Raw genomic sequence first — 26,765 nt, 5'->3', positions numbered from 1 at the left:
TGCTCCGCAAAATTAGAATTTTTCTCTTTTCTCGCAATAGTTTCGACTGCAATATTTTTTTGCGTGTATCACAGTAGATATGTATTATTTATTAGTAGACGCCCAATGCTATTTCGCGCCATCAGGAAAACAAACAGCAAAAAAACAGAACATGTTTAAACCTGAGTTTTGATGGTTCAACTTTTGTTGGCGTACGTTATTTCTTTTTGCGAAGTTACTTCGTTACTTTACTTATAGTTACTGTTTATTATGGTGTTATAAGTTTAATCATAATTCTAAATTTCGTTTGTGCGATTTAGATTTGGTATATACTGATCGTGAACAAAATGAGCTCCAAAAAGCGTGCAGGATCTCCGGATGCCTCGACCGCATCTCGCAAACGTAGCCGTATTCGGAAACTCAGTTCTAGCAGCGATCATACGAGCACTGCTGTTCAAAGTGGCGGGGAAAGCGATGAGGTATGCGCTTATCAGAATATTAAATTTTCTCCTTATGTTGCCTCATTTATGCAACTATCTCTATAGGAATCTTGTAAAGGGGCGCCCAGTACAATATCAGAGCCAAATACCGTTGAGCGGGGCATAATAAATGATATCCAAAAGTTTACCCGCAGCGGAAAAATTTTGAAGATGCAGCTGAAAAATTTCATGTGCCATCGGAATTTGGTGGTCATGTTCAACAAGCGAGCTAACTTGTTGGTAGGAAATAACGGCAGCGGGAAAAGTGCTGTTTTGGCTGCTCTTGCGATTGGACTTGGTTGCAGCGCAAATTCCACTAACCGGAGCAGTAGCGTGAAACGTAAGTACCCATTTCAGTACCTTCCTGTCTATATGGGACCAGATTTTTGGTCTGGTCTGGTTATAACGTATTATTGGCTGCTGAACGCCAAGACCAAGAGGTTTGAAAATGTTTTAATATTTCTTGGGATTTTGCAGAACTGATTAAGCATGGAGAGACGCAAGCTTCCATTGAGATCCACCTCAGCAATGACAGCTTCGACTCTTTTGAGCGGGAATTATATGGGGACAAAATTATTATTATGCGCACAATCAGCGCAACTGGCGCCACAAGTTACAAGTTGAAGAGCGCGACTGGTAGTGTGGTATCGCAGAGCCGCAGTGATCTGCTGAAGATGATTATGTTCCTTAATATTCAGGTCGATAATCCCGTTTGTGTATTGAATCAAGATCTGGCGCGATCGTTCCTGAAAGACTCGGATGAGAAGAAGCAGTACAATCTCTTCCTTAAAGCTACGCAGATAGACTCCATAACGTCCAAGTTGAACGGATGCACTCCACAACTGGACAGTGCCAAGCACAACTTAGAATGTAGTGAAAAGAGTTTGCAGTTCATAGGACGTGAGATCGAGAATTTGCAGCAAAAGTATAGCAATTTGCAATCAGTAGAAAAGATGAAGGATGCAGTAAAGGAAGCTCGTCTGAAGATGGGTTGGAGGATTGTGATGGACAGAAGCGCTGAATGTTCTCGCGTAGATACCGAGCTGCTAGCTAAGATGAACACGATGAAGGAGCATATGAATGCTATTCAGAATAGGGATTTGCTAGAGGGAGAAATCGATCGAACGGTACAGCGCTATAAGAACGACATTGACGCCAAAAGAACAGGGTTTGCAGAGGTTAAGGAAAAGTATATGGGGGCCCGTAAGGTGGGTCAGCAGTTGCAGGAAATGCTCTCAGATAAGAGCCGAAACATGAAGAAAGTAAAGGATCGAATGATTCGTCAAGCAGAAGATATAAAGAGCCTCGAAGCAGAACTGAAGCAAAGAAGTGAATCGTGAGTTGGTCGTTGTTCTGTAAATGATTTATAGACTCTCAAAGGCATTTTTTTTTCTCAGAGGATTTAATCGTGTTGCCGAGGAAAAACGACGCAACGATGTTATGCTGGCGGAGTTGAATGGGAAGAAGCATGATTTGCAGGCCATGGTGGAGAACGCTAAAAGGGATGTGAACATTTTGCACAACACGCTGGGACAAATCCGAGAAAGAAAGGATGAGATCAATAGCAAACGGGTAGATAAGCAACATGAGCGATGTTAGTTTCATCTTAATCATTCTTAATCAGACTAGAATAATTTATATTTTTTTGTTATTTTAGCACGTACTGAACTTCAGCTTCAACAGTTTGATAACTCATCGCGGGACAACCTTTCAGTATTTGGTCAAAATATGCCCGCCTTCGTAGCCAAAATCAAGCAGTTGCACCAACAAAAACGCTTTTCGGATCTTCCCCGTGGCCCTTTGGGGCAGTACATCAAAGTGAAGGACAAAAAGTGGACTGCCATGGTCGAAACCGTTATTTCCCAGGGAACGCTCATGGCGTTCTATGTGAATAGTGATGCCGATCGAAACACACTGAATCAGCTGATTCAGCGAGAATTCCCAGAGATGCGATCTTGCTCGATCATCACCAGCCGCTTTCACAATCAAGTTTACGACGTCCGTAGCGGACGTGTTGAAAACGTGCAAAATGCAAACCTGTTGATGAACTTGATAAACGTTAGCGATCCGGTGGTGATGAACTGCCTGATCGATCAGATCAAAATCGAAACTATTCTCGCCGTCGAAGATCAGGACACGGCAATCGAACTTACTAGCCAGGCGGAAAATGTGCCGAGAAACTTGCAGAAAGTGGTCGTCATGGAGCCTTTTTCCGAGTTTTATCCGATGCCAAACTACAGAAGCTATGGGTTGCAACGAAGACCGGCTCGTTACTTGCAAGTAAGTACAGGCATACCTCGATAGTACGTACCCTCGATTCTACGTACATTTTACCTTAATAGTAAATCTTTTTTCGTTCAATTTTCTTTACGATTTTAGTTAAAATTTGAATATGTTTTGATCATGGCACATGCGTGAGTTTCTTTATATGCTACGTATTGTGACAATGAATTTAGTAGAAATACTTTAAAAAAGCAGAGTGTCATAAATGTTTGACAGGCTTTCGTAACACAAATTATACTATTATTTTGAACAATTCAAGCAACATCTGAAACAGCTGATAACGTATTCAGTTTTTACCGTTTTTACAGTAACTTTAGTTCCAATCTATGCAGTTGTCGCTCACTTTTTTGACGTAGGACTTACGTCTCTCTTTACTATACCGAGTGTCATTTCAAAATATTCAAATCGACCGCGTTACGCTGAGTTGAAAGATTTTAAACGTTAATAGTGCTCGTCTCAGTGGACGAATTTCTGCCGTAAGCCCCTCAATCGACAGATTTCAAGTATGCCTTTCATGTCCATGCTTGATAAGACCCGAAACTTGTTTCAATAGGCATGAAACTGTTTTCAATGAAAAACATTGAGATCAAGGAACCTATAAATATGGGTACCGCATAATTCTTGCATCATTCCATTACCACGTTCTGATTGGTGCAGACACCAGCGAATGAGCAGCAGCTGGGTCTGCCGAGAAGCCATAAAAAAGCGCAACGCGATTTTTTCCTTTCATTCTGACCGGAACAAGCGAAGCAACCGCATCATCGCATCATCACACCTTTTAGCAGGGAATGAAGTCTGCACCGACCGCTTTTTCGGCTCGACACCATCGAAGCCACCATCATCAGCCGGAACCTAGCCAGTACAGCAGCAGTCCACCCTACAGACCCGACAAAGCAGCAATGCTGAGCAAATACCGGCAGCAGCAGCAGAGTCGAGCCGAGACCGGCCGGCATCGATGATGAGCCGAGACAGGCTGAAAAAAGCCACATGATGCAGCATGTATGTCCAAAAAACAATCGGTTCTTCAGAGAGCCAATAATAGAGATCAATATCAAAGCTTTCAATACCATTCGGGATAGAAATTGTACTTGGGTGCCAAATCCAATATTCTAGTGATACAATTTTATGCGTGATTTTCATAAATAGCGTCAAAACTAACAGTGGATAATTTTTCTGATTTAACCGCGAAGTGGACGAAGGACTTCGCTTGACCATGCCTAAAAAAAAACATAAGATGTCCAAATCTCTCACATAATATTTGGATATTTGAGTTTAAAAAACACCGATAACAGCTCAAACATTAAAATAAACTATCAATCGATTTTTCATCAAATGTTGGTTTTTTTGGCATTGATCAACATTGTTTGATACTGACCGCACACAAAGCGAACGTGACTGAATGATCGTTCTATGTTACCAATTCTAAATCTTATCACCCGAAATCCCATGTCCGGGTGTTTCCTTCCATCTACTACTAACAATGTTGTCTCAGAAAAGAACACGTACTTCTCACCTGAACTGCAATTCTAAGCTCGCTTGCCCGGCTTATTAGCCTGTATCAAGCGAAAAGTCCCGTTAGGAAATAGACGCCAGCAGCGAGCAACAAGCGTAAAAAAGAAGAAGCCCTTCTTGAACGCGTTGATGATGATGACGCTTTGGCTGACAAAGAAGCGGGATACAAGACACTGGCTGATTGGCCCACCAATTGGGAAGCAGAGAAGATTCAAAATAAGGTATAAAAGAAAAGTGCATTCGCTCGCAGAGCATTCAGTCTTTTTTATACCACCACTAGAAATTCGCGGTTATTTGAAAAGATCGTTTTCTTACTTTTTGGACGAAGCAAACAGCCTTTTTCAAGGCTCTAAGAGTTAAAAATAATGTTCTCCTTCAGTCGCTATCGCACGGATTAGGAGGCCCTACATCCCCTGCTGGGCCAACTTGTGGCTTATTTCAGGCAGTCCTTCAGTGGGAAGGTTGCCATTGTCGAGGCTAATATTCCGTGACCGGACAGATACTTCCTGAATTGTTTTTGATGATTCTTGTTCGAGGTAGATTTGACTTCTGTGTCGGTTTGATGAGAAGATTTTGCCAAGAAATGGTATGCAACGCCGATTATTTATCCAAAATAGTTGATGTGAGAAATTTGGACATATTATGTATCTTAAGGGCATGGTTAAGTCAAGTCCTACGTCCACTTAGCGGTTATGTCACAGACATTACCTACTGTTCGTTTTTTTATTGAGAGAAAAATTAGCAGCGTTACTAAAATAAGAATAATTTTATTTGCTTGAAAAGTTATTTTTATTTTATGTTTTTTTTTCGGTTACTTATTTGTTTGATATAATAGTTATCGTCCCAGGAGTTTATTCAAAAATTCATCTCTGGATTCCACTAGAGATTCAACCAGGAGTTCCTTCTAAGATTCCTCTAAGACGTCTTACTGGACGTCATCCTGGAAAGCAGCTTCTCCCAAGGACTCTCCCTACCTTAGAAGTTTGTTTTTAAGCTTTATTAATGCTAAGAAGTTTGTTCAAAAATTCCATACAGGATTTCAATTGATATTCAATCTAGACTTGTGCGCCGATTTAAATTTTATCGGCGGGAGCTGATGATTGGTGACACTTACTTACTTACTTATGGATCCTGTACACCTCCGGTGGTGCAAAGGGCCGACTTGAAAGATCTCCTTTCTGAGCGTTGTCCGGCTATCGCTTTAACCTAGCCAGGTTAGATTTCGGTCGACTTCTTTTATTTCTTTATTGAGGCTTCGACGCCATGAGCCTCTGGGTCTGCCTCTGCTGCGATGTTCCGCTGGGTTCCAGTCTAATGCTTGTTTACAGATTTTGTTTCCGCCGTAAAGTGTGGCCGACCCAGCTCCACTGCCGATCCCGAATTTCTGTAGCTATCGGCCTCTGGTGACAACGACGATGGAGCTCGTTGTTTGAGATTGTTTGACGATTGGTGACAGCGTGAATAAATTTCTTGCATTAGAAATTTTCCGGAATTTATCCAGGAATTTCTTCGCAAGTTCCTCTAGGAATTCCTCTGCAGGTTCCTCGGAGTTCTTCAAGGAATTCCTCCGGAAGTTCCTTCAGGATTTTTTCAGAAAGCTTCTCCAGAAGTTTCTCCGGAAGTTCATCTAGAAATTCTTTCAAAAATTCCTCCAGGAATTGCGTCTCCAGAAATTCTTTCGGAAGTTCCTACAGGAATTCCTGAAGGAACTGAATTTCTCCGGAAGTTCCTCCAAAAGTTTTACTAGGACTCAGGAGTGCGCTCGTCAAATTTCTCCAGAATTTTTTTTCGTGGATTTTTTGAAAAATTCCTCCGAATAATAAGCCCTATTTACAGCTGCAATACGCCTTTTCGCGGGTGACATCATTATTGCACGTCACTAATGTTCTAAGATACACAAATTCTTCTACCACTTCAAATTTTTCACCTTCCAGCACCATTTCGCTACCACCACCACTAATGAATCCGACCATGTACTACGTTTTGCTAGTAATCGTGAGTCCAATCTCCGCTGTCTCCCTTTTAAAAGGCACAAAAGCCTCTTCCACGGCACGGCGATCAATCCCGATAATATCGATATCGTCCGCAAATCCCAGGAGCATATGCAATCTTGTGATAATGGTACCGCTTCTTTACACACCAGCACTCCTAATCGCTCCCTCGAGCGCCATATTGAACAGTAGATTCGAGAGTGCATCACCCTGCTTTAATCCATCTAAGACAGCGGTTATCAACCTGGGGTACATGTACCCCTGGGGGTACCTTTGCTGGCCTTAGGGGGTACCTCGGACAACAATGCATAATGGCGGATGTATTACAATTTCAATCGGAGCTTATTGATAAAGTTTTGATAATTGTGTTTTTTTATTTCAAGACTTTGTCTTGTACATAATATGCATGGCGATCAGTAGATCAAAGCCAACAGCGTATGAAGGGCTGCGGAACAAAAGATTAAACGGACAAAACATCGAATGATCAAATTTAAAAGATCTTCAATGCAATCTACCTGATCTATACAAAATGTTGAATAATATGTTAGAAACATGCTAAAATCTGGAATCTAAAGGTTAGGAAGCCTCCGTTTCAGAGGCATGATGGTTTTTTTTCAGAAAAGCTCGGTTGCTTCGTTGCAAGAGGATTAGAAACATCCTTCTACACTTCTCGGCAAGGATGTTAACGATCATTCAGTAATTTGCGTTCGATCATTTAGTAGTTTGTCAATAACACATTCAAGAAGCTGAATTTAAAAATATGTTGTATGGTGGACTTCTAGTGCGAAGGTTTTTCTACAACTTTGCCTAATGGTTCGTTATTAGAATTCAACTAATAAAGGAGTTAGAGCACTAGTTACAGTAACTTAAACTAAATGATTGGAATGTTGTTATCATTTAGTCTAAGTTACTGAAACTATAGCTATAACTCCTTTACTAATGGAATTCAAACAACGAACCATAAGACAGAGTTGTAGAAAAACCTTCGCACTAGAAGTCCACCATACAACATAATTTGAAGTTCAGCTTCTGGAATGTGTTATTGACAAACTACTAATTGATCGAACGCAAATTACTGAATGATCGTTAACATCCTTGCTTCGGAAGCCTTCTTCAGAGTAGCTCGAATGCCTCCTTTCAAAATGTTCAGAAGCCTTCTTGCAAAACTCGAGCAGCACATGTCAGGAAAAAATGGTTGCAGCAACTTTGTAGTGACTAAATCTGGCCACATATGAGTTGTCGTAATCCATGTGAAACACCCGTGGTGCTAGGGAAGGTTCGGAAGCCTCCTTTCACGAGGCCTATGTCTCCATCCAAGAGGCCCAGAAGCCTCATTTTAAGAGAGTCAGAAGCCTTTTTTCAAAAAGCTCGGATCGATCCTTTCAAGAGGCTCGGAAGCCTCCTTTCAAGAGGCTCGGAAGCCTCCTTTCAAGAGGCTCGGAAGCCTCCTTTCAAAAGCCTCCTTTCAAGAGGCTCGGAAGCCTCCTTTCAAAAGCCTCCTTTCAAGAGGCTCGGAAGCCTCCTTTCAAGAGGCTCGGAAGCCTCCTTTCAAGAGGCTCGGAAGCCTCCTTTCAAGAGGCTCGGATGCCTTCTTTCAAGAGGCTATGAAGCTCTATTTAAGAGGCTCGGAAGTTTTCTTTCAGATGCTCGAAAGCTTATTTTCAAGAAGCTTGGAAGCATATTTTCAACAGGCTCAGAAGCGTCCTTTCAAGATGCAAAGGAAGCCTTCTTCTAAGTGGCTCGAAAGCCTCCTTTCAAGAGGGTCTAAAGCCGCCATTCTAGAAGCTCGAAAGCCTCTACAAAAGGCTCAGAAGCCTCTTATCAAGAGCTGCGGAGGCCTACTTTCAAGAGATTCAGAAGCTCCTTTCAAGAGGGTCGGAAGCCTCCCTTTATAGGGCTCGGAACTATTCATTCAAGAGGCTTGGAAGCTTAATATCATGAAGGGGTACCTCAATCAATGCAAAAGTTTGAAGGGGTACCTCTCAAAAAAAAAAGGTTGAGAACCGCTGATCTAAGATAACAAATGACGTCGATATTTCATCCGCAACCCTTACACTTGATTTCGATCCGTCCAACGTTATACGAATCAGCCGTATCAATTTCGCCGGAAAACCATGTTCAAGCATAATTTGCCATAATTGGTATTCGCCGACGAAGGACTCTTCAAGCGGTCTCAATCTGTTGAACAGAATACGGTACGGGACATAATTTTGTATGCCAAATTAAGGAGGGCTATTCCTCGATAATTGGCGCAGTCCAGTCTGTGCCCTTTCTTAAAGAGAGGACCTTCTTAAATGAGGCCGCCCAACCAGCTAGCAGTCTTCCCATATTTTCGTCATAATATGGTGCAGAACTTCATAAAGCTGCTCACTGCAATGTTTAGGAAGTTCAGCCGGGAGCTGGTCCTTCCCCGCAGCCTTATTGTTTTTCAGCTCTTTAACAGCTTTTTTAACCTCATCCAGTGTAGGCGACTCCACAGCTTGTCCATCGTCGCTAATATTTATTCTGCTCACCGATGCACCATCACTTCCACTACCGTGACCTGCCCTAATTCCGCGCATCGCCTAATACCGTGGTTTTCCTCAAAAATTAGAACCTGGCTATCATGGACATCGTATTATTTGATGAAATGTTCAAACATATTACCTTCAAACATTTCACCAAATAATGTGATGTCCATGATAGCCAGGATCTGATTTTTTTATGAAAACCACGGTATTAGGCGATGCGCGGAATTAGGGCAGGTCACGGTATTCAACAAAGTCTCGAAGTGTTGCTTCCACCTGGCAGCCACTTCGGTTTTATCTGTCAGCAAATTCCCTTGATGGTCGTTGCACATGACGGGAGATGGCGCTGTCTTTCTCCACATGCCATTGACAGACTCATAGAACCTCCACATATCGTTCTGCTCCATTTTTTCCTGCGTCTCGCTAATCACTTGTTCTTCATTCATATTCTTTCTTCTTCCTGCGGTGGGTTCGTTTTTCGGCTGCTCTTGCTTCCTTGTACCGATCTCTATTCGATTGGGTACCCGACACCAACATCCGGCTTCTGGCAACGTTCTTCTCGTCTGTCACTCTCTGACACTTCACATCGAACCAACCCGTCATGGGTCGCCTCTGTGCAGTGCCTACCACTTCTCGTGCTGTTGTGCTCATCGCTCCATGGATCGACTCCCATAGATCGTTGATGTTGTCGCTAACGTTGATTGTACTTATCCGTTCGTCGAGCTTCTGGCGGTACTCAGCCGATACTTCTTCCGCCGACAATCGCTGGATATTGTAACGCACCGTTCGTTGTGATCTTTCGTTCGATACAGTTGACAACCGTGATCGAATTTTACTGACAACGAGGTAATTTTCACGTCATGCTTTGGGCACTCTCCATAGGCTTTATCAAGACATTCATAAAACGTGTCCTTCACGTCATCGGATTTATCGTTTGTCGGAGCGTAAACGTTTATTAGGCTGTAATTGAAGTATTTGCCCCGTATCCTCAACACACAGATTCGTTCGCTAATGGGTTTCCACCGCATCACTCGCTTCATCTTCTTGCCCATCACAACGAAACCAACTCCATGTTCTGCTTTTCCGCCGCCGCTGTGATAGATGTTGATGTTATATTTGAACGCCGTGGGGTCCACGGCTCGGAATTCACGTTCTCCAGATCTAGGCCATCGGACTTCTTGAATAGCGGCCACGTTCGCTCCAACCTTCTGCACTTCACGAGCCAGAAGGTTCACTCGTCCAGGTTCATTCAGGTTCCAAATACCGAGTCCTTATTTTGTTGCCGGGTCGGTTGCCAAAAACAAGCTTCTCTTTTTCTTATATCTCCATTTTTCGTGGTATGTATTTGAGAGGCTTCAGTAAGCTACCTTACCGGGGTCGCGTTACCTACATCGCGCTGGTGGGGCTGCCACCCTAGATATAGCTGACGCGATACAGCATTTCGTTAATCGGCCGCTGGGTACCAGGCAGACGCTGTTTGAGCCGCACCTCCTGGTGAACAGACGCTCGAGGCGTACCTTCTCACTCTAGCTGATGTCAGAAGGACAACAGTGCCCAGGCTGCACTACCAGCTAAGTAAACAACCCTTATCTGGCGGTCTTTTGTGATCGGACGACCTGTGGAAGCGTGAGATAGGAACTTGTGGGGACTAGACCTCTGTTGGGCGCTCCTTTGATGTCAATCCACCATTTTGCAGCCTTGGGGAAGGCCCATGTAACTAGTTCTGGAAGTTGTCAGAGTGCCGAGTGTGAAGTTCATTTGTTTTTCTGACAACAAATTGTACAAGAAATTATTCAAAATAACGGGTAATCCACTACTGTGCAGATTGCCTGACAGTACTTCTATGGACTGAATCAAAAGCGCCCTTAATGTCCAAGAATACTGAAGCCAATTGCTCCTTGTGCGCAAAGGCCAGTTGTATATCTGAAGAAAGCAACGCTAGACAATCGTTTGTTCCTTTCCCTTTTCTAAATCCAAACTGAGTATTTGAAAGCAATGCATTTTCTTCGACCCAATGGTCGACTCTTGAAAGGATCATTTTCTCCAATAATTTTCTCATGCATGATAGCATGGCAATCGGTCGGTATGAATTGTGATTAGACGCTGGTTTCCCAGGCTTTTGAATAGCTATTACTTTGACCTGTCGCCATTCAGGTGGCACAATGTTGTACTCCATGAAACAGTTGTACAGGTCAAGTAATCGTCTTTTTGCGATATCTGGGAGGTTTTTTAGAAGATTGAATTTGATGTTATCGCATCCCGGAGCAGAGTTATTCGATGAAAGAAGAGACATAGAAAGTTCCAGCATTGAGAATGGGCCATCCAAAGAACCGGGATCAGTGACTGATTCTCGAAATAGCGGTTCTGCTGGTACGGAATCTGGGCAGACCTTTTTTGCGAAGTTGAATATCCATCGATTGGAGTATTCTTCACTCTCATTAGTGGAAATGCGGTTCCGCATGTTGCGAGCCGTTTTCCAAAGTGTTGTCATTGAGGTTTCTCGTGATAGTCCCTCGACAAAACGTCGCCAGTAGCTACGTTTTTTTGCCTTGAGAAGATTTTTAAGTTTTCTTTCGAGCCTCAAATACTCTTCAAAAAGCTCTGACCATCCGTGTTTACGGAAGGCCTTGAAGGCATCAGATTTCTCAGAATACAACTTGGTACATTCATCATCTCATCCAGGAGTAGCTGGTCTTCTGATGACAGATGTACTTGGAACGCGTCGTTTCTGAGCTTCTAGTGCGCTTTTTTTAATCAACTCAGTAAGGAATCGATATTCATCCAAAGGTGGAAGAGTATCAGTTGAGTCAATACCAATTTTTACCACCGATGCAACATTTTACCCGTCAATGTTCTTCGTGAGATCGAAAGGAACATTAACTGGCTCAGATTGTTGATAGCCACTCTTAATTGTGGTGACTATCGGCATATGGTCACTACCATGGGGATCTTGAATTACCTTCCACGTGCAATCTAATGATAGTGAATTTGAACATAAAGACAGATCAATACGGCTTTGTTGACCATTTGGTCCTATTCGAGTTACTTCACCAGTGTTCAAAATATTCAAATTGAAATCGTCACACAAATCATAGAAAATAGGCGCTCTATAATCGTCATACGTTCCGCCCCATCCAATACCATGTGCGTTCATATCACCCAATATCAATACTGGAGATGATAGGAGGGAGACTGCGCTCCAAAAATGTCGACGATTAATAGAGGCATTTGGAGGAATGTATACTGAAGCTATGCAAAGATCTTTATTCTTTACATTTATTTGGCAAGCGACGATCTCTAGGCCATTAACAGTCGGAATGGGAATTCTGTAGAAGGAGTAGCACTTTTTGATCCCCAAAAGAACGCCACCATAATGATCATCCCGATCTTGGCGAATAATATTAAAATCGTGGAAGTTGATTTCATCTTCAGAAGAAAGCCATGTTTCACAGAGTGCAAATATATCGCAATCGGAATTGCGAATCAAAAACTTGAACACGTCTAATTTATTTTTAAGACTATGACAGTTCCACTGCAGCACAGTGATTGTATCATGTATGGCCGTATTATCCATCGAAAGATACAATTTCTGCAAGAAGGGGCCATGAAACAGTCAATTGCTTCAGATAACTTTCTACTGTTGGTATAAAGAGGTCAATGATTGGCCTCAATGAATTCAGAATATTGAACAAATTCAAAAACGGTCCACGAGGTCCTTAAAGGAGATCAATCCTCGCTTGGACGGAATATTTTTCTGGAAGTGCGAATTGCATTTTTTCTTTCATTGAATCTCCTAACCGGATGTTTCTTGGAAACATCGGTTTTAAACAATGGCGGGAATGTCTTGCTGCAACTAGGATCCAAAGGAGCAGTGAAGACAGATTGCTTCGGGATTTTAAATAATCCCCATTACCTTCAGATTTCGGCAAGCTTTTATGGATGACTTTTGTTCTCTTACGGCGCGATCCAGGGAAGACGGTTGCTTCCTTTTTCGGGCACGTGTACCTCCGAAGAATCATCCATATCAGCTACGTCAGAGTCCAATTCATCAGTGGCAATGGAATCGTAGTAATCACTTACTCGAACGGCAGCTGAAATAGCAGCCGTGGCGGTGGTTGTGGCGGATGTGTGCGCTTCACTTTTTGGGTGCGCTTTTTGTACACCGGGCATTCTTGCAAACCATGGGGAGGATCCATGCCATAATAAGCGCACTTTGTAGCTTGTTGTTGACAGGACTCCTCCCTATGCTTTTCAAAACATTTGCCACAACGGGGCTTGTTGTCGCAAAACTCGGTAGTTTGCCCCAACTGTTTGCAGTTGGTACAATTGAACACCCTCGGCACAAAAAGACGCACCGGAAATAACATATTTTCAATATCTACATATTTTGGGAGAATCGAACCGGCGAACGTCACCCGAAGCGAACCTGACTTAGAATACACTCTTTTACCTAGGGATCCTACATTCAGAGATATGCGAAAGCGGCCATCTTGAGCCAATCGTGCATTGAGAACTGTCAAAATATGAGCCAAATGAACATCGTTATTGTTGCAGATCGAAAGGTATTGCGATTTTGGTGAAATAGATTTTATGAAAAGTTTTATCGAATAAACAATTTGTTTTGCTTTCGTAAGTAAAAGTAGTCTAGTTGATGCCTTATATCGTCTTCATTCGTATTGCTCTTTAATTTTAGCGAAAATGCACTGCTAGAGGATAGACAAAATAATCAAAAAGTGTCGTCGAATGTAAAGTCATGTGCAAGCCTAAACATTTTTCACTACGGCAAGTGCTGGCAGTGTTTGTTTACGAAAGTAACAGCGTTGCTAAATCGTCTGGAAAAGTATTCGCACATCTCTTAATATAGGATCCCTACTTTTACCATCTATCATGGCAGCTGAATGCAACTCCTTGCAATCCAGAATATCCACAGTAGACTCCATTGCATTCTTTAAGCGGCCTTTTCCCGCAAGTACATCCTTGCAAGTCAGGCTCGCTGCGTTGATCACACCTTCGATTTCGACCTCCCGCGAGGGGACATAAACCAAATATTCAACATTGTAGGCCTTGTCTTTAGCGATTTCGTTTGCATCCTTGTATGTAGGTGCGGTTATGCGTAATTTGTTCCGATTTACCTGATGGAAATCAGTTTTCGGAAAACGACGCGTCAAATCTCGCTTAATGCCGAGAAAATCTAGGCTTTTCACTTTCTGCCGAAAGTAAACAACCCAAGGCCCAGGAGAAGATGCATGGTAGAATCGTGTGCGACCACCATCTTTGGGAGGCCCACTGCCCTCTGCAGTCTCCGCCTCCATTATCACCTCGCAAGGTGTTGGAAGTATAGTTATTACAAGCTAAGAACTAATAACTATTAACTAATTAGAAAAAAACTAATTCAAACTATTCTAATCAGACCCACTCTGTGGGAGAACAATACAACAATCTTTGCCACTTATCTGCGGCTGCTGCTGTAGGTAGCAGCAGTAACAATAGCCTGCTTCACTGGCGTCGCCAGAAGCAGCTACTTCCCTCGCCGACAGTGATCGCCTTGGATCCGTAGGTAGGATACGCACCACACAATAGCACTCGCACTACCGAACACAATCCGCGATGAGACACAGCACACACGTCTGGCTCGTTCGAACTATCGGCACGGAATGGAATGACATATTTTACCATCAAGCCTAAAATGACCTCAATATTAAATTTTTCATTTATTTAGCTTTATAGGATACTAGGTTCCTTTTTGGAATTCACACCACAAATAAGACACACTGACAGTTGACTCTAGTTTTCACGATGGTTGTCGATCATCTCTATTTTATTAATTTCCTTTGCTTACAGCTAACCTATCGGCTTAATCTAGTACTGTTTATTGTTGCTACAGACTAATTTGTCCCAATGATGGTACGTTGCTGCACTAGAAGATAGGAAGAACCTATTTTCCTATTTGTCCAATCAGAAGAATACTAACCAATACTAATAAGCATGCATTGCTAGTTCAATCTATGCGCTGTTGGGCAAGGGCGTAGCCAAGGGGGGGCAGGGGGGGGCCGTCGCCCCCCCCTAAATTGTGGAAAGATTGAACGGGTACTTAATGCATTCCCTCAAACATGTGCACTTTACGATCCAATCATTTACAGAAATAGGTGGTTGAAATTCAAAAGATTCCCAAAACTTATTAGGGCATCCAGGATCCATAATATATGAAAGTTCAAAACAACTCGAAACATTTCGGGCTCAAAAATTCTCCTTGAAATCCTTCTAGAAGCTCCTCTGGGAACTTCAGAATTCCTCCGGAAAGTTATCTACAAATTCCTCTGAAAATCGTTCGAAAATCCTTCTCATGTAATTGTAATTCTTCCTTATCTAGAAACCACCCACAAATTTTTTTTAGGAAATTCACGAGGAAATTCCTTGAAGATTTCTTTTCTTCTCTTCAAGATTTACTTCTAGATATTTCTTCGGCTAGATTCTTTCTTCAGCAAAAGAATCCGGCATTTCCAGGCATACATTCGAGAGTTTCGATACATTCGAGAGTTCCGTCAAGAATACATACGGAATTTCTTTCCAAAATTCTACCCGAAGTTTCTTCAAAATTTATGACGGAAATCCGATTTAGCTCCATAATTTCACTTGTAAATCTATAAGAAATTCCTTCGGAAATTCTTCTAGGAACTTCTCCGGGCATTCCTCTCGGAACTCTTCCTTTAATTCCTCCGGGATTACTTCCAGGAAATTTTCCTCCAAACATTTAATAGCGAAATCATCTAGCATTCCAATCTGGAATTCTTTTCGCAATTACTTCAGAATATCCTTCAAGAAATCCTCTAGAAATATCTTCATGAATTTCTCCTGGAATTCGTCCAAGTATTTCCCCAGAAATTCTTACAGGTATTTTTTCAGGAGTTTCTTCAGGTACTTCTCCAGGAATTCCTTCAGGAATTTCTCCGGGAGATTTTCGCGGAAGTGTACTAGAATTCCTTCCGGACTTCACTCGGAATTTACTCGGATATCTGCCAAGAGTTCTTCTAGAAATTTCTTCGGATTTTCTTCAGCAATTCATCTGGGAATACTTTCAGGATTTCATCTGGGAATTTCTGCATTAATTTCTACTGGTATTTTTCTGGGAATTCCTTCAGATATTTTTTTCGGAAATTCCTTTAGGAACTTCTCCAAGAATTATCTCAGGACTTCCATGTGGGAATTCCTCCGGAAGTGTTTGTGGGAGTTCTTCCAGGAGTTTTTCCAAGAAATTCTCCGGTAATACCTCCAGGAACTTTACAGGGAATTCCTGGACGATATTCGACAGGAATTTCACGGGAAATGGGATTTCGGAAGTTCCTTCAGAAATATTTTTTCTCTTCCTCTAGGGTATTCCACCGGATGTTCCTCTGAAGTTCCACCAGTAGTTCCTTCGGGAATTCAATCAGGATTTCTTCCAGGAATTCATTTAGCATTTCTTTAGCCATTTATCTACAAATTACTCCAGAAGTTCCTCGGAGAATTTCTCTGGGAGTTCTTACGGGAATTCCTCCGGGAGGTTCTGTGAGGAATTCTTCCAGGAGTTCCTCATGAAATTCTTACGGAAGTTCCTTTGGGAGTTCATCCTAGAATTCTTACGAGAGTTCCTCCAGGATTTCCTCCGGCAATTCTTCCTGTAGTTCTTCAATAAATTCCTCCAGAAGTTCCACCGGCAGTTCCTCCGAAAATTCCTCTGATAATTTCTCCAGAAATTCCTATAGAAAATCCCCCGGGAGTTCCTCCGGAAATTACTCTGGGAGTTCCTCCGGGAGTTCCTTTTCAGAGAAACACCCGGAGAAACTGCCGGTGAAACTCCCGGAGGGATTCTCGTAGAAACTGCTGGTGGATCTCCCGGAGGAATTCCCGAAGGAACTGCCGGAGGAGCTCCCGTAAGATCTCCCGTAAGAACTCCCGGAGGTATCTAAGGAGGGACTCCTAGTAGAATTCCTAGAGGACCTCCCGGATGAGCTCCCAGAGAAACTATCGGAAGAACTTCGGGAGGAATTTCCAGCTTAATTTCTGAAGAAAGCCTAAATGATTTCCTAAAAAAAGCCTGAATAATTTCCTGGAATAGCTTCTGGTGGAACTCCCGGAGGAATTTCCGGAGAAACTTCTGGATGAATTGCTGGTGGAATTCCCGGAGGAACTCTCGAAGGAATTTTCTGGAAAAATTTCTGAAGAAACTCCCGTGAGAATTTCCAAAGGAACCCCGGGGAAACTACCAGCAGCATTCTCGGAAACAAGAGAATTCATCTTATAGACAAATCTCGTCTAGCTGAAACCTTTGTTGGTGTTTGTAGCTGGACCATCATCATCATCAGAGGACCTCCCGGAGAATTCCCTGAGGAGCTCGCAGAGAAATTCTCGGAGGATAAATTCTCGGATAAATTCCTGAAGAAGCCTAAATAAATTTTCAGAGGAACTGCCGATAGAACTACCGGAATTATTCTCGAAGGAAATCCTAGAGAAATTCTTGGTCGAAATGCCGGTGGAGCTCCTGGAAGAATTCCAGGAGGAATTTTCGGATCAATTCCCGGCAAAATTTATGGTGGAATTCCTGAAGACACTGCCGAAGAAGTGGCTGGAGGCATTCCTTAAGAATCCCTGATAGAATTTCGGATAGAATGCCAGAAGCAATTGTCGAAGGAATTCCTAGAGAAAGCTTGCATATTGATTTTTCTGCCTATTTTATAATAAATATTATTTCAGAGAGGATTTGTTTTGAAATTCAGATGTATGGTTCTAGTTTTCTTAAACTTATGGAAGAATGCAGGATTTTTATAATAATTGTTATAGCCGATTTTATATTCTTTCTGAATACTAAGTTCGTTAATATTTTTCTCACTTTATTTAAAAATATCTGATGAGCAATAAATCACGCATTTTTAAATCCATTATTGTTTCGATTTGGTTTCATGTGTTAATATTTATGTGTTTTTATAAAACTATTACCAAAAAAGTTGGCCCCCCCCCTACTCGAAATCCTGGCTACGCCCATGCCCGCATGAAATGACCATGACCAAAAAAGTTGGCCCCCCCCTTCTCGAAATCCTGGCTACGCCCATGCTGTTGGGTTAGGTCAGCGAAGAACGGAGAAAAGGAATGTTCTTGCGCTTTGCATTCTTCGCCGCCACTCAATGTCTTCTTGCACACCGCCAAAGATGGTCCTAAGCACCCGTCTCTCGAATACTCCGAGTGCTTGCAAGTCCTCCTCGAGCATTATCCATATTTCATGTACGTAGAGGGGGCAGCAGGGACAGCAGGGACAGCATGGACCATGTCCAAGGGCTTGACGACCCCTCCCCAGCTGTTTGCGAGTCAGGGAGAACTGCCTAGGGCGTGGTGGGATTTAGCAGTGGGCTCTGCTAAAATCCCTCCCAAAAAACCACAAGTGCCCGTAAGCAGACTCTATCAAAGCGACTGTGTGCTTCAAAAGCACAAGCCCAGGGAGTGTCATTGGCACATCAGGATTGATTCCAGTAAGATCCTGATTATGGTATACTGGTTGCATGTTATTGGTCTTGTTTTGGATATTGAGATATTGTGAACGCGAGGGCTGGTAGTCTGGTTATTCTATTCTCTTAGTAAGGCCGGGTGACACCGACCTGAAACGGCGAATGGGCTAATGGCCAGGCTGTCTTCCGTCCCCTAAAACCGTGGCTGGCCTTGCAGCACGCGGTACAATTCTGTCGCTCAGCTGGCAGCTGAGTGGGAGTAGGCTCAGATGCTTTTCCCTGACTAGCGCTGATCTGGCTCTGAACACGAAAGTGTCAACCCTCGCATGGCCTCCTGCATGCCGCAAGGTATGTATAGATAACCATGGGACCGTGAAGGCGACTACACCAGCAGGATTCGACAGCAGCCGCAAGGAGGACCCAATAGACATGAGTAATGCCATCAAAATAAAATCAACGAAGGAAGGAGGTGAGGCGAATGGTGGTAAGGAGAACCCTTTCACCAGACGTAGCGGCCTGGAAAGGTCTCCCCAAATATCGCCGGGAAGGCGATGGTGAAGCCCGTGGAGGGTCTGAGGAGGTGCCGGTTGAAGTAAAGATGGACGGCCCTACCCTGACCCGCGTCATCAAATCTGTGATGGCGAACCACGAAGAACGCGGTGGTCACACGATGGAAGTAGTCACGGAGGTATCCGACGTGATTATGTCCTTCCTAGACAACCGGGTTAACTACAGCAAGGACTTGAAACTTGCTGTACAGGCACTCTGTGCCCTAGTAGTTGAGGCCAAAACGGAGTGGAGGTCCCTACTAGAGGCCAGTAAGAGTGTGGAGAAAGAGCTCCGCAAACTCGTCAAGGAGCGGAAGCAGGCGGATAAGGATAAAGAGGAGGCGGAATTGAAAATTCGTCTCTTGTCCGAGGGTAAACGACTGGCGGAGAGCCAGGTCGAGGAACTCCGCAAAAGGATGGCTGTAACGGAGCGACCCCGAAGCTGAGTAAGGTTACGCAGGAGGCGAACCTGAAAGCAGCTGTCGAGAATTCCTGCAGCCCCGAAGTCAGCGAAAAGGAAGAAGGTCGAGCAGAAGGATGGCCATCCCAAGCCGTTGAACCCAGTGCCTCCACCAGTGAGGACCGCTGAAGCTAGCCGGGAGGAAGACCTACCCTGGAGGGAAGTCGTGAACCCCAAGAAGGCGAGACGACAACGACAGCAGACCGCAGAGAAAGCGGCAGGCGGAGCGATACGCGCCACTGTTAAGAAGGGTAGAGCCCAGAAGACGACGGGTGAGCCTTCCAATGTCAGTGGTAAGCGTAAAGATAGAGGTGAGGCGATTATCGTCAGTACTGACGACAAGAGCTACGCCGAAGTCTTGAAGGCCATAAGAGTTAATGACAAACTCGCTGGCCTAGGAGAGGATGTCAACTGCATCCGAAGGACGCGGAGAGGCGAGATGATTCTCGTCTTGAAGCGGGATGCTGCTCAGAAGAGTTCTGAGTACAAAAAGTTGACAGAGGAGGTTCTGGGAGAGGGGGTTCAAATGAGAGCCCAATGTCCAGTTTCGATCATCCAGTGCAAGGGCCTGGATGAAGTAACCGAGGCTAGAGACCTGGTCGACGCACTGAGAGATCAGTGCAATGTCGAGATCCAGGAATCTACGGTTCGGTTACGCAAAGCTTCATGAAGATGCAGGTTGCCTCATTCCAAGTACCTCAGGCTGAGGCCAAAAGGTAATGGATAAGGCTAAACTGAAAGTGGGTTGGTCGGTATGTCCGCTAAGTATAAGCCAACCACTTCAGACCTGTTTCAGGTGTCTTGGCAACGGTCATAAGTCTTATGACTGTAAAGGACCTGATCGCAGTAAGCTATGCCGTAGGTGTGGAGCTGAAGGCCACCAAGCTCGCACCTGTCAGGCTGCACCAAGGTGTCTGATCTGTCCCCCGGGTACAGACAACAGACACCTCACCGGTGTCCAGGCTTGTCCCGCCTCTAGAAGGACCCAGACACGCAGGTAACACAGCTTAACCTGAACCACTGCGAGGCGGTTCAATTGCTGCTACAACAGTCGGTTACTGAGTGTAAAGCTGATGTAGCCTTGCTGTCCGATCCTTACCGCATCCCTGCCGGTAACGGTAGTTGGATTGCGGATAAGTCCCAGATGGTGGCCATCTGGACTTGCGGGCGATATCCCATCCAGGAGATAATATCATCACCTGACGATGAGGGTTTCGTTATAGCAAAGGTAAACGGTGTTTACTTTTGTAGCTGCTACTGTCCTCCCAGGTGGAGTATAGTGCAGTTTACTAGGGTAGTAGATATTCTTGCAGCAAGACTAACTGGCTTAAAACCGTTAGTTGTAGCAGGCGACTTCAATGCGTGGGCAGTGGACTGGGGATCCCGGTCCACAAACGCCAGAGGTCATATCCTGCTAGAGTCGCTAGCGGTACTAAACGTAGTCCTGCTGAATGAAGGCCAAGTGCCAACGTTCAGGGGACCGAGCGGTGATTCATGCATCGATGTGACCTTCTGCAGCGCGGGATGGACGGTGGAGCCAGAATGGGAGGTTCATGAGGGGCATACCTCCAGCGATCATCAGGAAATTCGTTTTATGATCCGGTATACCGCCGTAACAACCACAAGGCGGATCGGCAAAGCCGATCAAGGATGGCGCACCTCGCAGTTCAACCCAGAACTCATGGAGGAATCACTACGATGGGAGACGCGAACAACGGGATTAAGTGGCGACGAGTTAATCGATGTACTAACCCGTGCATGCGATGTGACGATGCCTAGGAGGACCAAACCCCCCGGAAATCGGCAACCTGCGTACTGGTGGACTGACACAATTGCAGACCTTCGTAGAACCTGTCTTCGAGCAAAGAGAAGGCTGCGACGTGCCAGAACAGATGCTGATAAGGTCGAGAGACGCAGGGTGTTCCAGACAGCGAGCAGAGCTCTGAACTACGAGATCAAATGTAGTAAGAGAGCCTGCTTCGAGCGGCTGTGCAGGATGGCAAACGACAATCCATGGGGAGATGCATACAGGATGGTGATGGCTAAAACAAATACCACGCCACCTGAGAAATCTCCGGGGATGTTGGCCAAAATAGTCGACAGGTTGTTTCCGAGGCATGAATCCTCGAACTGGTCCGCTACACCGTACGAGTCGGTGGACGGGGTACCGCTAGCCACTAACGAGGAGCTCATCGTAGCCGCAAGAAAACTTAAGCTCAATAAGGCGCCAGGCGGATGGTATTCCAAACCTGGCCCTTAAACACGCCATTCTTGCCAATCCAGATATGTTCAGGAGCTGCCTCCAGAGATGCATGGACGAAGGAAACTTCCCAGATCGATGGAAACGGCAGAAATTGGTGCTATTACCGCAGCCTGGCAAACAGCCGGGGGATCCTTCGGCATACAGACCAATTTGCCTACTCGACACAGCTGGAAAGCTGCTAGAGAGGGTCATTCTGAATAGATTGTCGGCCTATACAGAGTGTGCTGGTGGCTTATCTAGCAACCAGTATGGCTTCCGTAAGGGCCGTTCTACCATCGAAGCAAATCGAGCGGTAACGGATACGGCCAAGATAGCGAGAGGTTTAAACAGAAGAGGTATTAGGTACTGCGCGTTGATTACACTTGATGTAAAAAACGCGTTTAACAATGCTAGCTGGGCAGCAATTGCTGACTCCCTGCACCGATTGAGAGTTCCGGATTACCTGTGCAGGATACTGAAAGGCTATTTTCAGAATAGGGTGTTGTTATACGACACTGATGCTGGTCAAAAAGTCGATCGTAGTGTCCGCGGGTGTTCCACAGGGATCGATCCTCGGACCGGTTCTGTGGAATATTATGTACGACGGAGTATTGCGCTTAAGTCTCCCGGCCGGAGTAAAGATAGAAGGCTTCGCGGTTGACGTAATGCTAGAAGTAGCAGGTGACATTCTCGACGAAGTCGAACTGAAACTTCATACGCGATTGGCAGAGGGGAGGAATGGCTCAACTCCAGGCGGTTGTCCCTTGCACATCACAAGACAGAAGTCGTGGTAGTGCATAACCGCCATGGGGTGCAGCAAGCGAGGATAAGAGTAGGGACCTGCACAGTTAACTCCGTGAGGTCTCTCAAGAATTTGGGCGTGATGATCGACGATAAGCTCAATTTTACGAGCCACGTCGATTATGCATGTCAGCGGGCTTCATTGGCGATAAAATCTTTATCACGGATGATGCCCAACAGATCGGCAGTGCATAGTCAAGTGCGTAGGCTGATAGCTGGCGTAGCATTGTCTGTCATCCGTTATGGCGTGCCGGCATGGGCCGTAGCACTAAAGGCCGAGTACAATGTAAAGAAATTAATCAGAGTACACCGACTGATGTGCCTACGTGTCGCGAGCGCACCATATCATATGATGCGGTGTGCGATATAGCTGGGATGATGCCGATTGACATACTCCTAGAGGAGGATGTGGAGTGCTACAACGAAAGGGACTCGGTGCAAGTGCGACGTGTCAAGAGAGCAGCTTCTCTGCTCAAATGACAAAGAGCATGGGACACCGCAGTCAAAGGTCGTTGGACCCACAGACTGATTCAGATGTGTCCAACTGGGTTGATAGGAAGCATGGTCAAGTCAACTTCCACCTAACACAGGTGTTGTCTGAACATGGCTGCTTTAAGAAATTCCTACACAGGTTTGGCTTCGCAGATTCTGCGGAGTGCCCTGAATGTGTAGGTGAGGTAGAATCGGCAGAGCATGTGATGTTCGCATGCCCGCGATTCGAGGTAGAACGCAATACCATGCTGCTTATTAGTGGTATGGATACAACCCCGGACAACCTCGTCGAGAGGATGTGCCGGGAAGAAGCTATATGGAATGCGGTGAACACAGCATCTCTACAGATTATGTCGAAACTGCAGCGGTGGTGGCGTCTTGAACAAAACCAACGAGTGCAGTAAGGGCACCTGTGATGCAGTGAACACTTTGCTCACCCCGACAACCAACATGTCGCGGGTGGGCTGCGGGACCTCAGTATGTAGATATAGAGGTCATTGCGGTTCGCGCGCGCGTGGTGGTTGTTGTCGGGTGCTCGTCTCCAACGTGAGATTATGATACGGACCGTTAGGTTACTATCATAGCTTACGATCGACGGGTGGTGAGGTAGCCACCCTTGGAGTCGATGTTGTGTGTATTGACGTCAAGTGCGTTAGCATAGGCGTGAGCGTTCTCAATAGTCCCCCCCTGATGTATTGCTTAATTGCGGGCCGGGGTACGGACTGGCGAAAGGGTTTTGGTTTTAGTGGGTCGGGTAAGAGTTACATGACATACCCATCTCCACACTACCTGAGTTACCTCCTCAAGTGTCTGTTTGCAGATTTCCGATTACCCTTGCTCAAGAAAAAAAAATGTCCGTAGAAGACTACCGGTCTTATCAGCGTCTTGTATATAACACATTTGGTGCGGTGACGAATCTTTTTAGGCCGCACCTTCTTCTGGAGCCCGTAGTAGGCCCGACTTCCACAGATGATGCGCCTCGTATTTCACGACTAACATTGTTATCAGCCGTTAGCAAGGATCCGAGGTAGACGAATTCCTCGACCACCTCGAACGCATCCCCGTCTATCGTAACACTGCTTCCCAGGCGGGCTTTGTCTTCGATGCATTCACCACCAGACCAACTTTTGTTGCTCCACGTTTCAGGCGGGTGTAGAGTTCTGCCCAGGGGTCTGATGTTTTGGTTGTGTTTTCGTAGTGTAGATGCAGTCTCGTTTCTTCTGCTTGTCGTTTATAGAACTGTCAGTGTGGAACGCACCTATCTCTTTCTTTCCCATGATTCTTCTTATGGCTGTCAGTGCGGAATTTTCTATGTTGGCTACGAAATGAACTGTGGTGGAGGTATACAAGTGTCAGTCCCGTGGTTCTGCCACCTTTGCAAATGTTTGGCCGACAATGTCCATGTCATCCGCGAAACAAATAAATTGACTGGATCTGTTGAAAATCGTACCTCGGCTGTTACACCTGGCTCTCCGCATGACACCTTCTAGCGCAATGTTGAACAACAGGCACGAAAGTCCTTAGTGGCTTAGTTCCCGGCGCGATTCTAACGAACTGGAGTGTTCGCCCGAAATCTTCACACAGTTTTGCACACCTTCCACCGTTGCTTCGATCAGTCTGGTAAGCTCCCCAGGGAAGCTGTTCTCGTTTTTCTCAATTTTTAATTATATGATTGTTATTTTTAAGCATGTTTACCGAAAAGGCATGTTTTAGTTGAAAATAAAGCCATTACTTTTATATGGGGTTCCATACAAGTGGTGGAGTGGGATTATAATTACTTCTAAATAAAACGTGACTTAATAGTAAACATCATCAACTATCATTAATTAAAAATCAAGGTTTTTTTTATGCTGGGAGGCAAACTATGTCCTTAATCGAATCGCTATTAATCGAGATAGTGGCCCACAAACATAGTCATTTTGTATGAAAACCAGCAATTGCGTTATATTTATTTTCGGGGGTGTAAGCTAAGTTTTGTTTTATTTCTAGGTCAACATGACAGAGTTGAAAAAGCAAACCGAACGACGGATGCAACAGTTGGACCAGGAGCTGCATGACATCAAGCAGCAGATTGAGGAAGAGACACGTAAGTTAGGCGAGAAAGAACGAGCCTTACAGGACAAACAAAGGCAAATGGCCAAGCAGCAACAAGAGTTGAATTCTCTAGAGCTGAAAATCAATGAACTCAAATCGATTGAATACCCGGCCGAATCGGAAGATATGACGCTCCAAAGCGAGCTGGACGAGCTGAAAGCTTCCCAGCTGGAGTTGAACGAACAGTTAAAAGTCGAAATGTCCAAATTGGAGACATCCAACAACGAAATAGCCGCACAAGAACGCAACATCCAGGAGAAAAAGGATCACATGTCAAAAATTGAAAGTGAAATACAGGAAATCCAGGACAAAATTGATGCGGAAATGCAAAAACGGCACGACATGCAGGCGAATGCCAAAACTAAGCAACAACAACTGGAACGATTGCGCGACGAAGTGAACACTCTGACGGCTGAACGCAACGAGCGGAAGAAGGGTCTGGAGGAGGCGACAGAAGCTGCACAGATTCTTGGGAATCGAATTGAGGTGGCCGAAACTCAGGAACAGCTGAAGAAATACATCATCACTAAAGAAACACGCATCAAGTACTATTGCCCTTTGATTAATTGCTGTGGTTTGTAAACATTTCTTGTTTTTCAGGACCATCAATTCTGCAAATGATGATATTGGTGACATAAAAGCAATTCTTGAGAATGAGTGTCTGAAACGGGATACCTCGTTGCGGTATACGGATTCGTTAAAGAAAATGGTTAAATCCCTTACGAACGCACGCTCAACGCGCTATGCTTACCTGCACAAGCTCAAATCGCACATGTCCCTGAGGGTGAAACACAAATTTAACGTGAGTATTTATCCTTTCACATAATACAGTCATCTAACTATGCTGGTGATAACTCATTGATGGTTAAAACTCTAAACTGATAACTTATCGTCTATAAACTATAACTTATTTCCCGTTGTTTTTTTTTTCAATTTCAATCACCACAGTTCTGATCCCAAACATATTGCTTACAGATGGTGATGCAGTTGCGAGGTTTTGTTGGGGAAATTACAATGGACACTAGAAACGGCATCCTTTCGCTCTCGGTTGTTCCGCGGGATAAGAACATCACCAATGCGGTGTCCAACACCAAATCGCTCTCGGGTGGCGAACGGTCCTATTCGACGGTGGCATTCCTGATTGCCCTGTGGTCGTGCGTTGATACACCGTTTTACTTCCTGGACGAGTACGATGTGTTCACCGATCAGGTCAACCGGCACATGATGACAATGCTGCTGCTGAACGAAACCAAGAAGCGAGCCGACCGGCAGTTCTGTTTTCTGACACCTCAGGACATGAGCAACATTCAAGCGAGTGACGAGCTAACGATTCATCGGTAGGGTGGTGGACATTTATTGCGTCATAGAATATATTTCTAAGTTGTTTTTTTTTTCTAGAATGGCTGATCCGGAGAGGTGCTGAGAGCTGATTTACTTTAAGAAACTTTGAATTATCGTTTGCTATTTTTAACCTTTGTTGCACTGTACTATTGAATTCGTTATTAAAATGAAAACCTGAATTTAAACTTAAACGTGGATTAATGTAAAAACCAGTCGATGACCAAAAACACCTTAATAAAGAAATAAAAACAAAATAAGTCGATGACCAAGGAAAAGAGTGACCATTATATCAATCAAATTATGTTCTACTATAGACGAAAAGCACATAAGGCGGAATGACATAAAATGCAAAAACACGAACACCAGAATCACAAAATGGCATGAGCACAAAGCATGAGGCTATTTCAACTTAAGGTGAAACGGTCCAGAATCCAGATAAATTATTTCCTCGCGTTTTCAGAGGCACTATAGATAGTGGAATATATAGATGAGCGAAGATAAATCCTCTGTCTCCAAACGAGCATGACGTCACGATTTCAATGTAAATGTTAAGAGCTGTG

The 26,765-nt window shown here is 44.5% G+C and overlaps 1 protein-coding gene across 2 annotated transcripts; it reads left to right on the top strand.

Moving 5' to 3' along the window:
* Positions 1 to 73: 73 nt before the first annotated feature.
* On the top strand, positions 74 to 26,390 carry LOC134226275 (structural maintenance of chromosomes protein 6). 2 transcript variants are annotated; one of them, XM_062706937.1, is made up of 10 exons: positions 74 to 191; positions 300 to 458; positions 525 to 798; positions 936 to 1,794; positions 1,856 to 2,052; positions 2,116 to 2,738; positions 24,760 to 25,409; positions 25,465 to 25,666; positions 25,840 to 26,201; positions 26,263 to 26,390. In XM_062706937.1, exons 2-10 carry the CDS (start codon positions 327 to 329, stop codon positions 26,285 to 26,287), a joined length of 3,324 nt encoding a protein of 1,107 aa, XP_062562921.1. In that variant the 5' UTR covers positions 74 to 191; positions 300 to 326; the 3' UTR covers positions 26,288 to 26,390. The 2 variants fall into 2 exon arrangements, with proteins under 2 accessions (XP_062562921.1, XP_062562920.1); XM_062706936.1 differs by lacking the exon at positions 74 to 191 and having other exon boundaries at positions 198 to 458.
* The last annotated feature ends 375 nt before the right edge of the window (positions 26,391 to 26,765 follow it).

Source organism: Armigeres subalbatus, chromosome 3 (assembly GCF_024139115.2).
Source record: "Armigeres subalbatus isolate Guangzhou_Male chromosome 3, GZ_Asu_2, whole genome shotgun sequence".
Classification (NCBI taxonomy): domain Eukaryota; kingdom Metazoa; phylum Arthropoda; class Insecta; order Diptera; family Culicidae; genus Armigeres; species Armigeres subalbatus.
This window is presented reverse-complemented; position numbering and strand designations above follow the sequence as displayed.

What these genes read in the sequence shown, in the direction of transcription:
- LOC134226275 (XM_062706937.1), top strand. Translation starts at nt 327, where the DNA reads ATGAGCTCCAAAAAGCGTGCAGGATCTCCGGATGCCTCGACCGCATCT. An exon ending in GACCGGCTCGTTACTTGCAA is followed by an intron (nt 2,739 to 24,759) that starts GTAAGTACAGGC and finishes TTTTATTTCTAG; the next exon opens with GTCAACATGACAGAGTTGAA. An exon ending in ACTAAAGAAACACGCATCAA is followed by an intron (nt 25,410 to 25,464) that starts GTACTATTGCCC and finishes CTTGTTTTTCAG; the next exon opens with GACCATCAATTCTGCAAATG.